The 21,375-nt window shown below is 38.5% G+C and overlaps 2 protein-coding genes across 2 annotated transcripts; both read right to left on the minus strand.

Moving 5' to 3' along the window:
- Positions 1-1,481: 1,481 nt before the first annotated feature.
- snai3 (snail family zinc finger 3) lies at positions 1,482-5,960 on the minus strand. Its single transcript, XM_057342079.1, has 3 exons — positions 5,596-5,960; positions 3,443-4,000; positions 1,482-1,827 (listed from the first exon to the last, which is right to left on the minus strand). The coding sequence occupies exons 1-3, from the start codon at positions 5,675-5,677 to the stop codon at positions 1,619-1,621; spliced, it is 849 nt and encodes a 282-aa protein (XP_057198062.1). The 5' UTR covers positions 5,678-5,960; the 3' UTR covers positions 1,482-1,618.
- A 1,055-nt stretch (positions 5,961-7,015) lies between these two features.
- Positions 7,016-19,163, minus strand: LOC130558347 (B-cadherin-like). The gene is made up of 16 exons (XM_057340746.1): positions 18,990-19,163; positions 18,756-18,870; positions 17,046-17,290; positions 15,657-15,800; positions 15,423-15,578; positions 14,264-14,405; positions 13,992-14,164; positions 13,770-13,898; positions 10,602-10,787; positions 10,277-10,521; positions 10,021-10,166; positions 9,717-9,941; positions 9,402-9,620; positions 8,290-8,420; positions 7,948-8,091; positions 7,016-7,864 (listed from the first exon to the last, which is right to left on the minus strand). Exons 1-16 carry the CDS (start codon positions 19,038-19,040, stop codon positions 7,658-7,660), a joined length of 2,658 nt encoding a protein of 885 aa, XP_057196729.1. The 5' UTR covers positions 19,041-19,163; the 3' UTR covers positions 7,016-7,657.
- Positions 19,164-21,375: the final 2,212 nt, after the last annotated feature.

The following is a 21,375-nucleotide window of genomic DNA, read 5'->3' on the forward strand; positions in this document are numbered from 1 at the left end:
CTCTCTCTCTCGCTCTCTCGCTCTCTCTCTCTCTCCCTCTCAGTAGCTCAGTTGGTAGAGCATTGCGCTAGCCTATTTTTTGCCCCGTCTGAAGCAGTTTAGGGGTAATCTCACACTCCCTCACCCTGACTACAGCATATTTATAGAGCTGGACGTCTCTTTTGTGGAGTCATTGTGGTTATAGTTAGAGGCAACGGCATCGGCTGACGCAAACGTCATGGAGGGTCACGTCTGCTATTGAGAGCTTTTGTTTAGGAACTTCTTTCTCGGTGTCAAGATGTAGGTGACAGGTTGATCTGGAGGTGAAGAATGAGGAGGATATACTGTATATATTTAGTATGGAGGTGAAGGTTCGGGCATGCCGGCTCCAGTCAGGATAAACCGAGGAATTCCAGACTGTGTCTACTGTGTCAGTACTATAGTCAAATACCAGAGAGACTTGCAGACGGAGCCAGACCTCTGCCCTCTGTCCCTGAAGATGGGAAGAGAACGTGTTACTGATCAATTTGGTCAGCTGTGTGTTGAAAGTGCACCTGCAGGGAGCCCCTAAAATCCATGAAATCCAACACAGTTGTGTGGTTTGGAGACCAGTCTCAATTGCTCGATGCAATTTTTTGCATGTATCTTTTAGACTCTCGGGAACGTTGATGAAGCGTTTCGTTGTGTTCCACTTATGTCACGGCTGTATCTCCCAATATTTGCTTATAGGAGAAGTAAAAACCAAAAATGAGACGATTGATGAACCCATGAAGAGTATGGAGGTGTATAATGAATGTAGATTGTAGAGTAAATTTGATGAGAAATGCTTGAGTTCATATTGAGATCTTCAATACTATTATTATTATTTAGGGTTATTTAGGAGTCATTTCTCGCCGAGGGTTTGAATCGTATACGTTTGTCTGATCACTTCTCAGACGAGAGAGAAATCAGAGACGTAGACCCCTGCTGATGGAGATCTGGCCCGGCACCACCGTGGCATGCAGCTGGTCTCCATCCACCTGCCAATAAACAGATATTTATACAAACATTTTTTCCATGCATGATTGCAAATGGGAAACACGTTGGTTTTATTTAGCCTCAACGAATTTTCCTTTCCTCAGCTGCCCTCAATATAGACATACTAATACTGTCTAAGCTGTGGCATGTGAATCCGTCACATACTTTCTGGGGTTCAAGTCAAAATCCTTCAAGTCCAAACAAGAAGTAAAAATCACATCCAAAAGAGTTTGCGATGTCTCTCGTTACAAGCAGATCCACAAGCCACAAGCACTACACTGCCAGAGGGATTCTGGGATTTTTTACATTTTTTTAGGATTGAGATTTTCCTTCACTCTTCAATCTCAACTTTGAAATCAAAACAAATTTGAGATAAATGTTTGACTTGTAATGTAGATGGTAATTTTAAACAATTTCACAATTTAACGTAATACCAAACAGGACAGACACAATATATTATTAAAAATATATATTTTATTGTTTGCGTTATCCATTACAAAATCTCAACATGAAAATCCATCACATCTATCATAAAACGGTTTCATTGAAAAATATTTAAGGTTGCATACAGCATATGATTTTTCAGTATATGTGGGTCTGTATATCAGATTATTTCGTTCTGTCAGTCTTGACTTTGGCAGTATAAACTTCGGGACATCGGGCAGCAGCCTGCTTCCTCGTGTTTTGACAGGAGTGATATTCTGGAGAAGGTCTTTAAACAGCTTCGACACTGATATTTCTTGATCTCAGAGTGGGTTTGTAGATGCGCTCGAAGGTTTGACCGGTCAGCAAATGCGCGAGTGCAGTGCGGACAGGAGAACGGCTTTTCACCTGAAAAGAATACAAACAAATGCACATTAGGACTGTTTTGATCATTTTCATTTTATGTACAGTGCATGTTACAATGCAAAGGTTCAGTTCAAATTATGTTGTAAGAACCAAAGCTATTATAGTTTTTTGTAGCTTTTTTTGTGGTTTTATGTTTTGTATTGTTTTTATTTAAATTTTAAGTTTACATTTTTAGTTTTCATGTTTATTTCAGATTTTTTTTAGCAATTTGTCACATGCTTTTGTCATTTGATTATTTTTGTTTACTTTATTTTATTTCTATTAAAGTTTTAGGTTAGTTTTATTTCCATTTCATCAATGTGAGTGCCTCAACTTAAACTTATTTAACTTTATTGCTATGGCAACCAATCTTATTTCTTGTATAGTTTTACGTAAATACTATTTGATATCAATTTTTAAAACTGGTTGGCCCGGTTTCACAGACTTAAAGTCCCTGTGATCCCTGTGAAAGTTGCGATCGTTTTTACTTCTGTATTTTGACGCATTTCCGAATGAAAGAGTGGGCGTGGCTTTCGTCTTTCTCTGCGAATTGATTGGATGTATAAAAACAGCCATTGCATTTTGAAATGGAACTGGCAGCAGACTGACAGCTGAAGGGGAGGAGTTAACGGATGCTCCGCCCAAGCCGCCTAACATACGTCATTTAATATGGATAGTCATTAGAGGACGGAAGTGCATTTTCAGATTTTAACTGAAGATTATGAGGGCACATGAATTTTAAAAAGAGAATAACCCACATTGATCAACTATTTACTATAAATGCTACAATATTTCATGAAAAAATAGGCACTGTCATTTTTAATTTCACTGGGAGTTTAAGCCACGACTATGCCTTATTTAATTAAGATATTTGTGTCGCTTCTATAAAAATGCCTTAGAAGATACATTACTGGTGTCCATCTTGAAACAAAACAATGGCACTGATATATTTTAAGATAATTCTAGGCAAGTTATAGTCAGTTACACATTAACGCTACTCTAGGACTAGCCTTAAACCTTGTCTGTGAAACCGGCCTGTAATTACCCTAAAGACTCCCCTTGTAAGTCATATTAAATTGTGCTGTTGTTTTGATAAACGGTGAACTTTGGGCACGAAAGCACATTTAGGTATGATGTCCGAGCTGGCGCATCATCTCTGGCATGCCCTTACGAAAATGAACCTTGGCTTTACTACAAATAAAACCAAAACACAGATACTAGTTAAACCATGGTAACCACAAATTGACCCAGATTTTTCTACAGCAACCATTGTTTAACCGTGATATTTGTAGTCAAACTGTGGTCACAGTCCGCCCAAATAAACATGGTTGGTAAACGTTTACTGTAATAAAACCATGGGTAATTTTCTTAATAGTGTGACACAGTGAAGCAGAAGATTTTCAGTAAATTGCGTCCTCAAGTTTGGTTGGTCTGACTGGTGTGTTTGTAGCTTCTGGGTAATTAACCTTGTGTGAAAATGAGCCATTTATGCCAAACATCCCATTTTATGACATAAAAGCGAATGACAAAATATTTCACTTTAGGTTGAATTATTCCTTCCCATTTCAAAGCAGGAGATATAAAACCGACTACATTCTATATAAATCCCTGGGCATACCCGTGTGTGTGCGAATGTGTCCCTGAAGCAGCCATGGCCTGGAGAAGGCCTTTCCGCAGAGCTTACACACACAAGGCAGCGTGTGCGTTCGGATGTGCATCTTCAGCGCTCCGAGACTCACATACTCTTTATCGCAGTATTTACAGCTGAAGTACTTCTGGCACTGCCACTCACAGGGTAGATTCCTCTGCTTGCTCAGGCTAGAGAAGGTAAAGTAAGATTTCTGGCAGTCCAAACATCCGTCTCGGCGCTCCTGACCGCTGGTGCCCGGTTGTAATTGGGACACGGTGAGTTTTTCGTCTGGGTCACTGTGGGAATGCTGGAAGGGTTCTAGCGTTGAGAGCACAGGCTGCACGTCTCGCAGGGCGATGGGCGTCACGGGGTAAGTGAAAGCCAGAACCGGGCCGTCCATGGGCACACTCGGGTGCTGTGGAGGCAGGTACATCCCTGAATCGAGAGAGCCGATCGGTGCTGAGATCACATGATGTGGGGCGGGAAACACGGTTTGATGGGGATGCAGGGTTCGGAGTTTGGAGCTTGGAGATTCTGTCATCACCTCTGTGTGGAGACGTGTACGAAATATTATCAGTATAAACTGTGACATTCACTACATTAAAGGGTTTGCCGTTCAAATCTATCCTCTGATGAATTTATGCAACAATTCCCTAAGATTATTTCATACTGACACTTACGCATAATCCAATAATGCAATTTTGATCATTTATTCATGAAGTCTTACGTTGTTCCACAGCGCTTTTCAACACAAAAAGAGAAGTTTAGCAGAATCTTGTATGTTATCTGAGAAATTGAAATATAGTGCATGAGTCATCTTGGACGATCAAGATATAAAGCTTTTCGGCATTTGAAGCTTTGAAGCATTTGTCTTATCAAATTTGTCTTATTATTATTATTATTACTTTAAACACATTTATCTATTTAATATTTAAATCGTTTCAATAATTTTAATAAAGCAATTAAAAGAATAATCTGAAACCCTTGAAAAAGGCCATCAGGAAAGGCCACATGAGGACTGATAAAAAGAGCATGAGATTAAACGGATTATATTATGTCATACTATGTATGAAATAGTGGTGAACAAACTTGTAGATTTCAGGGCACTGCAGGATAAAAAGATCTCATGTCTTCATCTCTTCTAATAGGACTCTTCACATCCCAAAGCACAGGGCAACAATGAGCCCCTCTTTTGTGACAGATTTTGCACCTGTTACGTTTAGAGGATCTATTCTCGTTTTTCAAACTTTCCTCATTATGTAGTATGTGTATTAAACATCTGTGAGTAGTCATAAAAAGTTTAACACACGATCACAAGATATTAAGTGCTCAGTTGTGGCACCTACACTGTATATACATTTTCCCTTATAAATATACAGCGCTTGAAATAAGTTTATAACTGTAATAAAGTTGAACTAATGTTAGTATTATTTTTATACACTCCTAGTCAAAGCTTGGGACACTAACACGTACATATTTCACATATAATTGTTTATATATAATATACCTATATAATTATACGATATATTGTTGTTTATATATAATTTACATATTTTTACAAAGATAGGTATCACATATAATTATTATATAGTTTAGTTAATATCACTAATAAGTACTATTAATACTAATAGTCTAATACTAGTCAAATCAATGGACACCTGACTAAATGTGTTTTTCACATACAGATTTAACATCTAACTTATATATACCAAATTATATTATTTATTTATATTTTGTTATAATAATATTTATTTATATTGATCTCATATTTATTTACATTTCATATCTTTATCATTTATATATGTTTTACAAATATTTTATATGTACTTACGTATAATTGTTATATACTTATATATGATACATAATTTAAATCATATTTTATTTGTTTAACATTCCAATATTTGATATTTTAATTTTGATGACTAAGTAGTAAGATAGTAATCTGGAAAACATTTATATATTTAACATAGCCAGGCCTATTTAATAAAAAACAATGCAAACAAAGAAAAAGGTTTTCATAGAAGACATAACGAAGTATATTTTAAACAGAACAAACAGTTTAGCCAACTTGACTAACTACTAACTTCTACTAACTTCTGAATTAATGTTTAATTCAGAATTAAGTCTGAAAAATAACTTACCGTATTTTTTTGAGTCCTGCAGCACAGCATAGTCAGGCTTCTTGTTGCTAAGGTGCTTTTTCACCAGGAAAGATCTTGGCATCGTCAGTGGTTTTCTCTTCTTCTGAGCAGTCCTGCTATCTTTTAACACAGAGATTGGAAGTTGAATAAATAGCTGATGCTTGGAGGTCGTCTTTGAGTGAAGAAAGAGTCAGGTGCAAGGCTAGACGGAAATTACCATAGAGATCCCGCTGAGCCAATCAGAAGTGAGGGACAAGTGCAAGGGGCGGAGCCACGTGTGTCCCGACATACCGCAGCATAACAGGTGCATGCGCGAGATGAAAATAGAATAACTTTGTTTTTATAAACATGTGGCATGTCTTCAAGTCGCCAATAAGTAGCCTATGTTGCTAGAAACTATCAATCTCACGTGTTGGTTTAAGAATAAAAATAGCCACACAAGTTTATAAACGCAAGTAATGATAAAAAAATGCGGAGAATGATTAACAATAATAAAACAAATTTATTAAATAAATAAGTGAAGAGTTCATTTCCAAAAACAGATTTTCAAAAAGTACGTTTTATTGAGCTGTTACTTCTTAAAACAACCCAACTGTAGTTTGATTTATATTACTTGGAATGCACAATAAAAACCATGATTTTTGCTAATTAACTCTTCAAGTAGACATAAGTGATCTGCGTTTTAAAGATACATTTCAAAAAGGCTGAAAATATTTTGTAATGGTTTGTTGTTCATTTTAATAAGCTACTTTTATTAAAATGCTTACAAACCTGCTCCTGTATACTCGAAACAAAGATAGATTAAACTAACAGATTTAAAGTAAGAACCTATGTTTAAGTCATACTGCATAAGTCTTTGTTTTTGATACATTTTTGTCAAGATTCACGAATAAACTTGCTTTACTTGGCTGCACATGCAGTCAGATAAGGCAGGTAAAGGTTTAGATCTGGGAAGGTAAAGCACTTTGTTACAGATTATGGTTAGATTTAGTCGATATAGCAATTCATGTCGAAAAGGAAAAATAGTGTTTCAATTCTGTTACATACACGTATTCCACATATTAAGTATTTAGCATTAAATGAGTTTGTGTGCGCTAACTAACTGAATATCAATCCTAACGGTATTGGGCTTAAAAATTGTCCTTTCAACTGTTTACTGTTCCACATTTCTAGTTAAGTACATTTTTTATTATTAAAATACAGCCAGCAAGCCAAACCAAGTAACACAAATGTGGGGACAGTGCTTTTTTAGAAACTTTTATCAGCCGATATCAAAGAAATGCCAAGTTAGAGGATGAATGTCGCCACCTAGCGTCTCTTTAATGCGTTTACATATTCTGCGTACATCTTGTTTATAGCATAAGGCATTTTAAATGCACACTTTAAATTGAATTAATAAAAAATGAACACAGTATACGTATAATTGTTTCAAAATGATGCTCATTTGCATATTTTATTAAACATTACCAAAATAAAACTGTATAAAGAAAAACAGCTGATTAACATCCTCGGTTTAGGAAAATAGGACAGAAGTGGATGCCAGTTTTAAAAAAACCTTGCAAAACAATCACATCAGTGTTCTTAAAAAACAGAAAATGTACAGTACAGTTCATGCTTTGGATTAGCCTTTAATGCCAAAGAAATGGTAAAAAGATAAATTCATTTAGCAAACTTTAAATCCATAACAAAATATACAAGGCATCGACAGCTTAAAATGTAGGACCAACATCCTGCGCTGTACTCTCAGTTCATTATCCATAGATCAAATATCTGCAAGCAAATATAGAATATATCTTTAAGTTGGAGCTTTGTTTTAAAAAAAATTCAGCCATGTTCCTGCCCAGACTACGGAGGACAAGTAAACACTTGTGAAAGTCAATAAATCTTTCTTAAAGTTGGCGACGCATCAGCAGTGCTATTACCTTCGAGCAAAACATACAATCACCAGACAAAGTGAAAACCGTATAAAAATTGTCCCTTATTTCACACCTTTTAAACATCCACGTGCCTCTCTCGCTTGAAGAAAACAAGCAGAGCAAAAACAGCTCTCAAAGATGTTGTTTTAATCCTCTCCACCTCCATACATGTCCGCCAGCTTCTTGAAGCGCGGGCCCCACTCATTGAGGAAATCATAGTCCTGGTCGTTCCCTGAGCTGGACGAGTGGAGAGAGCTAAGTGAACCGGCATCGGAGCCTCCACCTTCATAGTCAAACACCAGCAGGGAGTCGTAGGGAGGTGCGGTGGGGTCATTATCTGCGGCCTTCAGATTCTACGGTGCAAAAAAGAATTGTATTTTAACTCTTCAGAACAAGACCTTTGAACTAAACCTGCATACACCTAACAATCACTTACGTCATCGATGAATGTGCCGATCTCATCGGGGTTAGCAGGTCGAGGTCTGTACTGAGGTGCAGGCATAAAAGTTGGCATCTCATCATTTCTCATGATTCCTGGTCTGTTGTCCAGGCCTCTGTGCAGCACGCCTAAATCATAATCCTGTGAAAAATGAGTCATTTGATATGAATAAGGAACGACACCAGGAAAAAACACTACACAGTATAAACTGTTGTTCTAATACACCAATTTGTATAAACATTAAAAAAAGCACTTTGCAAAATACTCGCTCCTCAAGTGTCGTCACAAATTGAATCTCCATTTGACCGAGAACCACAACCCTACAAAAATTAAACCAACCTGATCATCTTCCCCACCACCTTCCTCATCATAATAATAGATGTTGTCCCTGATGTCATCTTCAGGAAGAAGAGGCTCTTTTTTAACTCCACTCTTCCTCCGCAGGAACAAGAGGAGCAGAAGGAGCAGCACTGCAAAAGGAACAGTAATCACTTGAGATTCAGAAGCGTTACGCGAGCGCTGCATAACCTTTCCAACATTAGATGACACATGCTTTGCCCTTACAACCCCGAATTGGTTTTAACACAAGTTTGTGTACAGGTCAATGTAGGTCCCGAGACAATCACTAAAATGGACTTAGGCATGTGCCGGTGTTCGGTAATACGGTACACCACGGTAGTGAAAATGCACAGTAGTGTTATTAATCATCACCATTACATGGGTTCACTTACTAAAATCTAATATGGAGTAAAATATGTTTGTTTTATCATATTTAATTAAACGCCTGACAAATTATCAATAAGCTGTACTTTCTATTTATTTCTTATTACTGGTTGATATTAGAAAAGGTTATTAAACTTTTTTTGATACCATTAAGGTCTTTGCACATACAGTCGGAAATTTTCGTATGCGTTTTTTCCCCCCATTTTTGGCGCTCGTTTGTACGGTGTCTTTGAATTGTCAAAACGCCTCGCAAAATGCTTGCTACGGATGCGAAAGATGCAGAAAATTGAACCGTCAGAATTTTATGACAAACGAAAATATCGGAGGCAGTGTGTACATGTGAGTCACACAACATGAGGTCGTATTTATTTTTTAATGTGCAGAAATTTCGGACGCAAATTTCAGACTCGATGTGCAATGGCCTTAACATTGATATTGGCTTATGTTTTTGTAATGCATTTCATCACCGTGATACTACCGTCTACCATAATAAAAGCTTCATCAATTACCAGAACTTAAAAATGCACTACCGGCACAAAGCCTGTTAGGAGTGGGAATCTTTTGATCCTCACAATTCGATTCGAACGTTTTAAAAATAGATTTTTTAACATTTGTGAATAGATTCAGATACGCCCACATTGCATCCAAGAATGCATCCCTTGCTGCTGTTACTCATTTCTCATGCACGCTATGATCCCTTCATATCAGTGGTGAACGGAAATACATACACAGCAGAGCCAAGATTGCACCGAGGATTCCGAGAACTCCAGACAGCGGTAACCCTGCTGCCAGCCTCTCAGTGCATCGAAAATCTTCTCCCTTGCAGTCACACACTGTGGCCTTAATCGTGTTGTCCTGATACAGGTCGCCCTGATCGAAAACTCTCAGGATGACATTGTAGATGCCGGGCTCCAGTGTAGTCCTGAGCATCAGCTCTATTTTGGTTGCTGAAACAAGCAGATTGAAACCGTCAGGTCAGACACACCAGTTAAAGCAGCATGACTTTCCAGCTCATTTCTCTAGACATGTTAGTCAACTCTTACATTCTTCATTCATCCTGGCAGTCCAGTTTTTCTGGGTTTCTCCATGAGTGTCGACACGAAATGGACCGGCATGAGGCGGTCCGTCTTTATCCGTGATGGAGAGGATAGCAGGAAGCGCTTCACTATTACACATCTTTATTTCTCTTTCAGTAATCGAGGGAGGGTTGTCATTCACATCCTCCAGATGGATGATCAGAGTTCCTGTGCCAGTCGCTGGTGCTTTTTCTGCACACAAGTACAAACTTATTAGAAAAGAAACAATAGTGTCCATATCAAGCCCCCAAACCAAAGAAACCCAACTTACCATCATCATCAACAGCCAGAAAGAGAGCTTTGTATTTGCCATCTATGACCATGCCGGATTCTCTGTCCATTTGCTTCTTGACTTTGATCACTCCGGTTTCTTTGACAATATTAAACCAGCCGGCGGGATCATAGCCGATTCTATACCTGGAGGGTGGCGAAAGAAGCAGATTAAGACCAGCAAAGGAAATGAGTCATAACAAACGTTCAATGTCCGCTGTACAAGACTACAAATAAAAATGAAACCGACTTCTTACGTTAACTTCTGTGATCTGGCAGTGTCTGGATCGACGGCTGTATAAGTAATCAATTCAGAATCAACAGCCAGATCTTCAGGTTTGTAAATGACGTTCTCTTTTGGTTTGAATTCTGGAGGTTCATTCACATCCTCCACATTGACGGTGACTGTGGCAGTGGATGTGGGCAAAGAGCCGACAAACGGATCCTCGTTCTCAACAATCACAGACAGAATGTACTGCTTGGTCTTTTCATAATCCAGTGGCTGTACGGACAAGAACAGACAGCAAGTTACGGCATGTCACCACAAACGATTCTATCCTCAACATTATGATCATTCTGTACCTTCACAGTGGTGATGATTCCCTCGAGCTGACTGGGTCCAGTACTGACATTGAAAAATCCTCCTTTATCACCATTTATAATCTTATATTTTGTTGACCAGGCGGGTGATCCGGGTTCATCTCCATCAGTAACTGTGAGCTTGGCCACTACGGCACCAATTTGATTCTCTGGGACAGATGCTTCGTGCTGAAAACATAAAAGACTTATTGTAGAGGCATAGAATTATTCCTAGCTTTCTCTATGAAAGGTATACTAGTAGGGGTGGGGGTAAAATTTTATTCTGAGATGCATCGCAATTCTGAATCGATTCACAAATGTTAAAAAATATATTTTTAAATTGTTAATGTAATAAATGTGATGTTATCGGAACAAAAAAGCCAGGCCAAAGTCATTAGTAGAGTTTAGAGAGCACACATAGCTACAGCGGAGCATACACAAACAGTAGAGAAAGAAAAAACATCCAACAAAATAGACAAGAGACAGAGAAAGACCATCCAAAATCTGTGGAGTGAACAGCAGGGAGAAGCAGCGCATTTAATTCACTGTACCACAGCTGACCTCTCAATAAATTAGTGCAAATAGAGTTTCCTAAAACCTGTCACTGACTGTTTAGACACGCACGCACGCCATCACAAATAAGCTAATTACGTCAAGCATTGATTCTGAATCGAATCATGACCCTTAGAATAGATTCTGAATCGAGTCGTGAGGGACTAAAGTATGGCTGGGCAAAAAAAAGATTTTTCAATTAATAGTTTTTTTTAAATGCGGTCGATTCAATATTGATTCTCAAAAGCCATGAAGCGATTTTTTTTCATATTTCCGCAAACAATGAACACACTGCAAGAGATCATTACCGTGAATCTTACTGCTACTACTTGTCTTCTCCACTAGATGTCACAACAGGGAGCCTATCCTTCATGCATTATAATCACCCAATTCTAAATGGCAATTTTGGAAATATCAGTTCAAATGTTCATTAAACAGCACCTATTTATATAAATATTGTTTAGGTGACTTTGTACAAATATATTATGCTAATATGAAATATAATGGAATTAACAAATGGCACCCCTTGAGTAGTTTATATTAGGCCTACATTTAATTTTACTGTAATCAGCAATAATTCATTAATTATTCAACAATAATTGAACAAAAAGTAAAGAATCCGTGGCCTCAAGAGACTTCCATACACAGCCACTAGATAGCGCATCCACATCATTCATCCAGCATTTGTACGCATTAATCCACATGTAATAAAGGTATTTGCAAACACTGCATGTTGCGGTTTTAGTTCATTTAAATGTATGCATTCAGTATTCGTATAGTTTCAAGCCATTAAATCGCAGAATGGCCTATTTTAGTCTCTGTATATAGATAATGTTAAGCATATCATACAGACGTCTCAACTTCCAGACTCAGGATTTTCTATGTACCTTACAAAACGCTGTTCAGTTCCCCACTTAATTAAAAATGGGTACCAAAACAGCTGTGTTTGGCGTTTATTTTCACAGACTCTCTGAATACATAAAGAGAACTCGCAAAATTATGTTCTGAATGAAGCAGTCGCCCTACATTTATAAAAAGCATGTGCATGACGTAGAGAGCGTAGAAAGGATCCTGTTGGCCGGCTGTATGATGACTACGTGCACAAGCCCAATCCCCACCTCCCAATCCAGTCACTTGCTAAAACTCTTGAACGTGTGGTATGTAACCAGCTCTCATCCTTTCTCACCCAGAACAACCTCCTGGACAGCAACCAGTCTGGTTTCAAGAGCGGTCATTCCACTCCGTCACTGAAGCCCTGAGACTGGCATGAGCCGCCTTTAACTCATCTGTACTTATCCTACTGGATCTGTCTGCCGCCTTTGACACCGTTAACCACCACATCCTCCTGTCGACCCTCAAGGCTGTGGGTGTCTCTGGAGTGGTGCTACAATGGTTCAGGTCTTACCTCACAGGTAGGTCATTTAGAGTATCCTGGAGAGTGTATTGAACCGTTCGGTACGACCTCCACGGTTCAATACACGCAAGTGAATTGCGGTTGTCCCGTTTTGCGTTTAAATTATTTTTGTGCGCTTAATTACTTTCTGAACTGGTTCCGTCCGTGTTTGACTGCATGTCTGTGCACTAAGATAGATAAACTCATCCCCACGAGTAAATATCTAATGGCGAGTGGTGGTCGGGGGGTGAAGCGAGGCTGCCTGCAACACGAGAAGCAGCGTGCTGTTGAGTATAATGCTGACTAACAGATGCAGGCTGGCCATCAGAAGCACCAGAACCTAGCGGCTTTATTGTATGCCCGTTGTACCAAAGTGATAATGTCCGAATTTGGCACATCAAGAATGTATTTCATCATGTGTTCCACACTGCATACAAAAGCATCACGTTTGCGTTACTCCCAGCACACACACTCCCAGCACACGCAGAGAGGGCGTCTACAGCACCATGCCAAAGTCCGTTTAACGAAAGTCATGCCACTCAGAGGCCTTTTGGACAGCTGTTAACGTCATAGCAAGAGCGCCTCCGGGCAGCTATTTAGCGTTGCATTTCTTCCAATTTATTGTAATGGCAGTGGCGCTCCTTGTTAATATATATTATCTTCGTCCTTTCCCATTGAGCGCTAATGTTTGCAGTGTAAAACGCATCGCATGTTTGTCTGTTTACTTCCATTAAAATAACGTAATGCAAACTTGCGATTGCTGTAAATACTCTGATGCGCAAAATCTCCTCCAGAAGCTTATTTTATTGGCATGTTGATGAACAGTAAACTAAGTACTGCTGTGAGCTGCCAGTGTAAATCTGTACAATTATTTGATTTTTGCTTAAAGATAAGTAAAAGAAAGAGAATTGCAATAAAATAGTTTTTTTCTTAACTTCATACTGTTCCTGTCACACATGCATAAAATAATGAAAAACACTTTAATGTGCCAAGCCATCAGAACCAAACCGAAAACCGTGGGTAAATAACCGAGGTACGCATTGAACTGTGGGTGAGCTGTATTGTTGCATCCCTAGTATGCATGCATTGAACCGAATCGAGAGCTTAAGAATCGAAAATCGAATCAGAACCTCTGAATCAATACCCAGCCCTAGACCAAAGGATTCCCACCCCTATGTACTAGAACACAATGGTGTATAAATCAGATTGAGATGAATGCACGTTACCGTGGTTTGCTCAAACTGAGGTGCGTTATCATTGCTGTCAGTGACAGTAATAACAGCCGTGCCCGTCGTTGTCCAACCCTCTCCTCTCATATATGCAGCCTGAATTAGTAAAGTATATGTGCGGTGTTTCTGAAAGAGAAGATGTTCACATGTGAGTTTCTCTTTCATGAACTCATTCAACAGCACTTTAAGATACGGTCATCAAATGAATTCATTTCTCACCTCTCTATCCAGTCCTGTACCAATGACACGAATCCCTCCAGTTATGGTGTTGATATCAAACATATCTGGACTTGGTAACGGAGGATCTTGGCTGATAATTTTGTATCTGACATCACCGTTATCAGTATTTGGATCATCTGCATCAGTGGCTGTGACCGTCATAAACTCATAATCTTCAGAGAGAAGATGGATATGTTCATACAAGCTGAAGCTTTACACACAAGAGCTCTAGATCCCATAATTCATGAAGTAAAATGAACACCAAAAGCTACCTTTTAGAGAAGCTTCAGGAACCTGTCCATTGAAAGGATTTTCAGTAAACACAGGTTTATTGTCATTCTGGTCAATCACATAGATGATGATATCAATTGGCTTCTCTTTTATGCCTCCTTCTCCAATAGCATAAGCTGTGAGCTGAAGACACGAGCATGTTAAGTGTCACAAATCTGTAAAGACTGCCGGTAAACATTCACAAGATGACAGCTTTAAAATAACGTTTAAAGTATTTTTAATGTGGTATACTTGATTTGTAAACGTTTGAAATTAACACTAACTTTTTATGCATTTTGGCTGTTTGTTTACATGACAACGACATCTAATAGTTTTCCCAGATCCGTTTAAATGCAGATCGTTTTGTTGTGTGTATGTGAAACTTAAAATCTCTAAGGAAAAACATCCGTTTTACATCATGTACACATGGTCTAAATAGATCTATTCACAAAGCTGCTGAGAGCAACTTTTACTTTAGGATTGTTGTGATTTGGTCTTGGTGACTTCAGTCCTACTTTTCACAAATTTAGAAGCTGATTTTAGTACCAAAATGCTTTGTAAAAACACTCTTAGAACAAAAATGTCCTAAGTCCTAAATTTGGATCATTAAGAGTTTCTCTGAATTTGCCAAGCTAGGAGCTACTATATACGATTTCATCTTAACAACAAACGTTACTGCGCATGCACACTTTTGTGACCCCAACTTAACATCTGGTACACATTCAAACAATAGAGCGCCTGTAGATTATTTCTGATAACAATAAAACAAAACCGAGAACAACCGCTACTTGGCTAAACTTCTCTCCAATATTTTGAATGTAGACTGCGATACCAAGCTCAACCACTAGACATCAGTGTATCATACGGTCTCTTTAAATGCAACCAAACTACAGGACCCATTCAACAAATTGTTTATTTAATAAAATGATCATACAAAATTCAATAAATCAATTTAATAATTATAATATTTTATTATTATTATTATACAAATTAATTAAAATAAAATAAAATATAAAATAAATGGTTATATTAAACACTAGCCAAACCAAACCGGAAGTTAACTGGGAGTCAGACACGTGTGCGTCCTATGAAACGGTCTATAGTCTCAAGATGTTTTGCAAATACAGACCTGATCATGAATAAAGTTAAAAAATAACTTACATTATAGGAGGCTTTAGTCTCTCTGTCGAGCGGCTGTGTCACTGAAATAGTCCCTGAAAATTTGTCACATATGAAAAAGCCCTTTGGTGGCAGATCTGCTCCTTCACCTGTGATACTGTACGTCATCGTAGTTTCTGAGGCAAAATCTGACTTGATCTAATGACAGAGAGACACAAACTCAGTAACACAAACCCTGTTTTAATGACAAAAGTCATTTTGATGATGTTCACTTACCTTAGAAAGCGTTCTTGGGAAAGGACCTCTGCTGTTCTCCGGTTCATTGAAAGGTGGAATAACCCAACCTCTCTTTGCTCTCTTTAGTCCTGCTGAAGACCTTGGAAACTTCACAATCACCAGATCGTCAGAGGAAGATTCCATCTGGGAAGAAAATGTTTTTAATGGTATGTACTGCTCTGCTTTAAATGCTGTAGAGAGCTACTTCAAAAGCATTAACAACTCCATTTATAGTATGACTTCTGAAACAATACCATCCCCCATTATTTGGTCCTTTTTTACCAAACACCTCTTTGATATTTCTAGTTTAGTAGTACCATTGAAACGTAAAGCATCAAAAACATTGCATTTTATATTAAAAGCAGCAATTTTTTTCAAGGCCTTGCAAGTTTTGTACAGAAAACTATGAGTTCAAAATAGTGTTTCAAGTCTTTCAGATTAATTTGAAAAGGTTAACAGAAAACAATTATTTAGTTGGACTGCACCTGTTACATTGTTGTGTTCGTTGCTGCATGCAACCAGAGGGACAATACAATAAAAAGCGCTGGTTTAATGCCCAATTTGTTTAGGTGTCAACTAGGGCTGTGACGGTGGCCGTGACAACCGCACCACCGCGGTGGTAAAGTGCCACGACAGTGGCAAACTGCCACCGGCGGTAGTGCACGTCACTCTCACAAATATAGGTATAATAAATATGAGAGTTGCGATAACGATTGCCAATTGTAGCCTTTCAGTTGTGGATGGTTTTATTTAAAAGATTTTACATTAACTGAAATAACTGGGTTACGCGACTGACTGAAGTTGTCACTGCAACAAGAGCTTTTTTAATTAAATATTTCACTTATATCATTTGAGTTTTCATTATTTACCAATGTTTATTTAAATGTTTCATATGCTGTAGTGTGCCGTTTCACTGATGGATTCGCGCATTAAACATTGACGGATGTTTCATTCTCATTTATTTCAGATATCATATTTCAATTTCAAGTATCTAACTATTTAACAATTTCAAGTATTTAAATAAGTTATATATTTCTCTTCCGCTCGTCATGTGGTTGCTACACGCAAATATAATATAATAAATATTATTTAGATAAATAATACACATTTCTCAACCACCGCAGATGATTTGTCCATTACCACGGTGGTGGTAAAAAACTGCCACCGTCACAGCCCTAGTGTCAACTCTTACATGACATGCAATTCAGACCGCTCATACCTTAAACGAGAAAGAAAACGCACCCAGTATGTGTTTTTAAAAGGAGTCGGTTCAGATAAAGAGCTCGCTCTTGATTCCCAATACTAACCACCACACACAAACTAAATAGCTCAAAATGTCCAGAAGAGGTCAGGCTTGGATGCCTGTACCCTACAGAAACTTGCATGTACCTGTGGAGTTGTGTTCACCACAGTATCCATATGATGACCCTCATGATGGTGAGCACGCTCAACTCTGACAAACACTGTGTGCTTTTTGCCAATGGAGTCCCAAGCATGTACAGAAAACACCTTATGACCCTCATGAAGAGTGACCCGTCTCTTCAGTGTTAAAGTTCCTTCTGTGTTCACATCAAACCGCTTGTCGGCGGACTGAAAGAGTGTTCTCGATCTTCCATCGCACGTATTGAACGTTACTGCCAGAGAAAGACACAAAGCACAAAATTAGGACGGGTTTCTATACTGTCGCTTTCTTGTCTCTACTGCATGTACATGTACATCTCAATTTCAAATTTTTGCTTCATTGTTAAATAAATGCCTTAAAAACCTTTTTTGCAATTAACATCTTAGTCGTTTAAAACATGTTGTACTGTAGTATTAAACATCCAATCAGAGAAAACCAAATGCAATGTTCTACATTCTTCAGACTACTTTAGTTTGACTGAAGTTACTAGATCCTGTGTTTGACTCCAGATTCAATTTGCAATGTTCAGGTTTGTTTTGCTTGCGGTGTTGCTCACAAGCATGTTATACAACCTACAACGGTCCTCTGCTATAGAAAGATGATAATGACTATGATGATAATGACGACTAAACATGTATAGACACTTAAACACTCGCTTCACACATGTATTGCATCGACCACCATTAGCGGTCTGTGCAGAGGAAGTGGTTAACCCATCAACCCATTCAAAAAAGACCACGAGTAGGACAAGCAGGGCACACGCTGTGCTGGGAAAAACTATAGATCAAGTGGAATCCAAAATAAAAAATAAAAAAAACTTTAAAATGGGTCAGGTAAATGTATTAATAATTTTGTTTTTTGACGCCATTTTAAATTTTAAATTATTTTTTTTTTAAATAAAAATGTGGGTCAATTAAACTCCCATCTATTATTAAATATTCTGAGTTATGACCATGAAAGCGAAACTGTGCACTTCGGATGGCATAACTATTCTTGGGAAGCACCTGCATTATTGCACAGTTAGTTGTTCATCATGACACAACATGTCCAAGATGAGTCAATGCACCAAAACCCTTTTGCACACAATATGGACTCTGTGCCCACGGATAATGGTTAAAGAGAGTTAACCACGTACACCACCCAAGTTAGGTATGAAAAAGTTACATTTTAAACGTCTCAAACGTAAGCGAAAAATCCTCAAACTCTCAGCCCAGTTCCCTATTGAGGTGTTACAGACGGTTTTCATCCACACCCACAGAAACCGTGAGCGATATGGGTGAAATGCATCCGAATTAACCAACCATTAACATTTCAAAACCGCTGCAAAGTCTCTGAAGATTTCGATCCAGACACACACCAAAACGAGAGTTACAAAAGCTGTGCATTTTCTACATCTATTTTAGGATTATTAATGGGGTTAAATCTTCCATCCATGACAGGCACCAAAGCTCTTCACAGAGGCCGCGAATTAAAAATAAAACACCTGAATGAGTTACGACGGTTACGGGTTTGAACTTCGGAGCTAGCGCGAGGATCAAAAATGGCTGAGGAGAGCACAAACTTAACCGAGATCGACAGAAAACTTTTCAAATATGCTAAATTTCTACAAGTAATACACAAATTGTTTAACAAATTTAATGAACTAACAAATCTTCAAGTAATTTGAAGGCTTTTAAAAAGGATTGTGGGCGTCTCACCTTTTCCTAGTCTTTTCCCCTTATGAAGGTGCTCTCTGTGCACTTGAAACACAAATAATTCCGACTCAAAGCCAGGTGTGCATGGCGACTCCTCGGCAAATCCACACGAAAGTACCTTATTGAGTAAGAAAATAAAAACATACATATGAACTTAACGGACAAAGCAAATACTTTCGTTCTGCGGAACCGCTCGAGCGCTTTCGCGACTCGACTTCGCCCGGTGGGAAATCTTACCTGACAAAGAAAAACAATAACTCCTAATCGTACGATCCTCACAGGCTCCATTCGATAAAACCAAAAGCCTGGAAATGAAAATCCTAAAGTGTTTTATCCGTGGTGTATAAGGTTTGTCGCAGCTGTTCTCTTCACACGCCTCGCCACGAACAGCAGATTGAGGAAATGATCTGCAGCAGGTAGTTTCGGATCTGACGCAGACAGGTGACCTCGCCCATCCGGTAATTGCCAGCTCCAAATATGGTCATGCGTGGCCTTCGCGACGCGCCTGTGCAGCAGGTACAGAAACGAGTGTAGTTTTGTGAACAGCGTGTAAAATGTGTTTTCTGCAACACAGTCGAGACAATGAATGACCTCTATGAGCCCACTCGACTCTTTAACAGACAGTTTGTGCAACTGCTGTACGCTCATATTGCCGTACTGAATACCGCCTTTCATTCCTCCCTCCCTCCCACCATACACACGCACGAGCGCACACACACTGCCTGACTGTCTCTGCTGCTCTAATGGATTTTGATGTACTGATGGATTAAAAAATACTAACAAACTTCATGGTTAACTCTAAACGCTATAAATGTTTAGAATAACAATTTTAATTTGATTCACATTGTAATAATCACACTACAGTTATATTCCAGTGAATTGTTTAGTCAGCAGTCAACAAAGATATTTTAGGTTAGTTTTCAGTAAATTGCATTTCACATCTTCCACAGCAGCTGAGTCATATCATCAGTATGCAGTATTTCTTAATGTGACCCTGGTTGGTTACTTAAGAATACAACACTTATGATTTTTAGCCATCAGGCCACTTCCCCCACATTACTACTGAAACAACCCACCTACACAATGCCTGAAATGCTTCTTTGTATTAGTGACCTTAATACAGCTCATTTTGGTCAATAAATGAATTTAGGTTAATATTCATCCAACAGAACACACACAAGTAATTGTGGGCAAGAAAATACCAAAAACACCCCTTTCTGTTTAACTGTTCCGCATGGGATGCCTCAGGCTGCAGAGGACAGCGCGCAGCTTTACTGTTCACACGCCGAGTCCGATCATGAGTTCTCAACGTGATCGCAACACCATTGACAAAATGCCACTGGTATTTTGTTTCGGCTCTAATTTCTATGGGAAAAGGTTTCGAGCATGTTATTTTTTTGTGACGACATACATGGATTTCTTCGTTATCATTGTTTGTCTGGAAAAAGTCTCGGTATCAGCTGTTATTGTCGGAACAAGATAATTAACGTATTAAGATGTAAAAAACGATTTACGGTAATTTATTACATTTTGAAAACCGCTAGCAGAATGAACGTTCTTGATCCGTTCCTCTTTTGACATACACTGTTAGGTCACCAAACTGTAAGCGTTTGATTCTTCTCTCAGAGCTCCAAAATATGAATGTTATTATGCTGACCTTTAGTATACCACAACCCGTACAAAAGAACACATTGTGTTCCTCGCCCATGGAGAAGTTGAGAACTGTTATCTGCTATTATCTGGCCTTTGCTTCCGTTTAGTTGGCTTTAATGTTTCTTCCCAGTTTTTGTCTTTGTAGTTCCAGAACCATTATTCTCATGACACAGCTTTGCATGACTAGAATGACGACAGTGTAGAGACTAAGATGTGACACGTAACATTTTCCCTATTGCAGCAATGATCCTGGTTTCATTACGAAACATGGCATTTAAGCATCATGCAATGCAACCTCGAGGCAAAGGACATATATTTCCACCCAGCCACTAGTACATTCTGAGGTAGAATTAAACACGTAAATAATGCATATGGCTGTTAGGGAAAATCTACATGACCCAAACCTGCTTCAGATATGTCTCTGAATGTCTTGATAACTTCAAAAACATTGTATAAAATTGGTTGGGCTCAGTGTTAATGCATTAGCCACATAGTTATTCTCCAAGATAGAATCTGACCAAACTAGGCCAGATTTCACAGGCTAAAATAAAAACCCGCGGTGCACGATTGTGAAAATAAAAGGGAAAGGTTCAAGTTGATCCAGTCACCCGGGAAAGAAGACAGAAAACATTTAGTTAATCATTTGTTTAGTGTCTGCTTATCTGAGCCTGTAGATAAGTCCCAGAGGACAAATATTGCTGGAGAGAATTCTCTGAGCAGAATGTGACCAAGGCCTGCATACCGTTCCCAGACTGAGCTAGATGCATTTCTGTGTGTGTATCTTCAGATGAGCCTTGGTTTTAACTTGTGTTTCTCTTATCATTGCATTGAGCTCTGTATGTGTCTGGCTGTGACATTGAGTCTGTATATATAGACGTGTAGATGCCTGTTTTGACTGTGTTCAGTCTTAATATACAAACATTGGTTGCTACTAATCTTGTAAGCGAAATAGTACAGTAAGGAAATGAAT

The sequence above is a fragment of the Triplophysa rosa genome, linkage group LG1, assembly GCF_024868665.1.
Source record: "Triplophysa rosa linkage group LG1, Trosa_1v2, whole genome shotgun sequence".
Lineage (NCBI taxonomy): Eukaryota > Metazoa > Chordata > Actinopteri > Cypriniformes > Nemacheilidae > Triplophysa > Triplophysa rosa.